The 1,836-nt window shown below is 34.1% G+C and overlaps 1 protein-coding gene across 1 annotated transcript in view; it reads right to left on the bottom strand.

Annotated features, from left to right (window-relative positions):
- The window catches only part of LOC106878451 (E3 ubiquitin-protein ligase TRIM37), a 30,434-nt gene extending 29,068 nt beyond the window's left edge, over window positions 1-1,366 (bottom strand). Inside the window, exon 1 of the mRNA XM_052977719.1 lies at window positions 1,311-1,366. Within this exon, the coding sequence (XP_052833679.1) occupies window positions 1,311-1,366 (56 nt within the window). The remainder of the gene's footprint in view (window positions 1-1,310) is intronic.
- Window positions 1,367-1,836: the final 470 nt, after the last annotated feature.

Here is a 1,836-nt window from a genome sequence, read left to right as displayed (position 1 = left end):
ATATATATATATATATATATCTACACTGTAAAAATCCATGTAATTTACACACTTTTTTTTGCAAAAACAAAAATAAACTTTAGTGGGTGGGGTGTAAATTGACATGAGAAGATTGTTTCCAGAATGTTTTTAGAAATTTTTTTTGCTGAAGAATGATGTACAAATGTACAAATTTGTATGGAAAGTTGGCTCATTTAATGTGAGAATAGGTTTTTACAGAAAAAATATAATGAAGTTAACTTTTATTTATGCTGGATAGTACAATCCTAACTTTTTCTTGTGGGCAAGAAATGTAAAATAAAGTTTATTATAAACAACACAAACACTTTGTAATTTAATAGCTTTCAATGTGATACTTGTTAAACAAGAATTATTTTTATTTAATGAAATTTTAATAAAATCAAATTAGAAGTAAGCGAAATAATGCTAAATACAACTAAATTGAAAACCTTTCTTCCCTGGCCAGATTGGCAATTCTGAAAACTTTTGGGTGTGAATTTTACACAAGCAGAAGCATTTTTTTTAACAAATTTTATCCTGAAAATCAACTGCATAAATTACACAGATGCACAAATTACATGGGTTTTTACAGTATATATAAGGATAAGTATATTAAAAGGGGTCCATGGGAAAACTCATTTAAATAAAAAGGTTGGAAATCACTGTGAAAAGGTTGGGAACCACTGCTCTAGTCTATCAAACAGCCCAGAAATGCTTTCTGTAGAGAATTCTAAATATATGACATAGTTTGTAAGAATGGTGAGTTTTGTTTACTATCAGGACATAAACTAGACAAGGAGAACAAACACAAACACACTCCTATCCACTCCAGATCCAAATGAATTGATAGTTCTAAGTTGGGTGAAGAATAAATAACAACAGATGGATTGTGGTTCATTACAGCTGTTTCAGATGGGTTTTTTTAATTGATGAACAGAAGTATTACATCATACAAAAAAAATACATTTTCAACAGGTGAATACAGGTAAGAATTAACAATTAAAATTTCAAGAAAATGGATATAGTGCCAGATGACTCAACCAACCCAAATTTGGTAAGAGAGTGAAAAATTTAAATTACTTTAAAGTTTATAATGAGGAACTCGTTAAAAGGCCTGGATGGGGGAAGGAAGTAGGTGGAGAAGTATAAGAAAGCAAGTGGAGAGAGAAGAGAATGTATGACCTCGTTTGACTCCTATACACATGCACAAATTCAAGGTTTTTATCAGCCCAGGGCTTTAGTAAAAGACAGTTGCCCAATAGGCTGTGTGCAATGGGACGGAACCCAAAAAACATGACTGCAAAGCAAACTTCTTGGCCACATAACCACGCCTGCAGTGACAATGTAAACACAATCTGGGTTGCATGAAGTGTGGAACAGGATTTTGGTACTTACTCGTATACAAGAGAGGCAGCAGAGTTTGGAACAGTGAGGGCAGAGACGAGCGTCTCGCAGTTTTTCCATACAAATGAAACATCGGAAAACTTCAGTAAGACTCTAAAGAAAGAAAAAAAAAAAGAAAAATTAAGAAAATATCTTTGATGATGACAACAGTGAAAGTTTAAAAAAAGTCTGGGTTAGAGGGTAAATTCAAGTAAAACATATCCTCAACTTCATAACCAGTGTCTTCCATAAGTTGACTGATATACAGTAATAACTCACTTTATGAGACCCCAAGTTTACGTCGCTTATGACGTCGAGGGTTCCAGTTGATCCGATCAACGGAACAGCCTGCTCGTGAAATTAACGTGCAAGTGGCTGAGCATTCCACAGACACGTGTACCCTTAATGTAGTTCTCGGGGAGATTCAGCGTGACACAATGTGACAAGGCTGAC

This window comes from Octopus bimaculoides, chromosome 28 (genome assembly GCF_001194135.2).
Source record: "Octopus bimaculoides isolate UCB-OBI-ISO-001 chromosome 28, ASM119413v2, whole genome shotgun sequence".
Lineage (NCBI taxonomy): Eukaryota > Metazoa > Mollusca > Cephalopoda > Octopoda > Octopodidae > Octopus > Octopus bimaculoides.
Note: the sequence above shows the minus strand (reverse complement) of the source record. Positions and strands in the feature narration are given on the sequence as shown.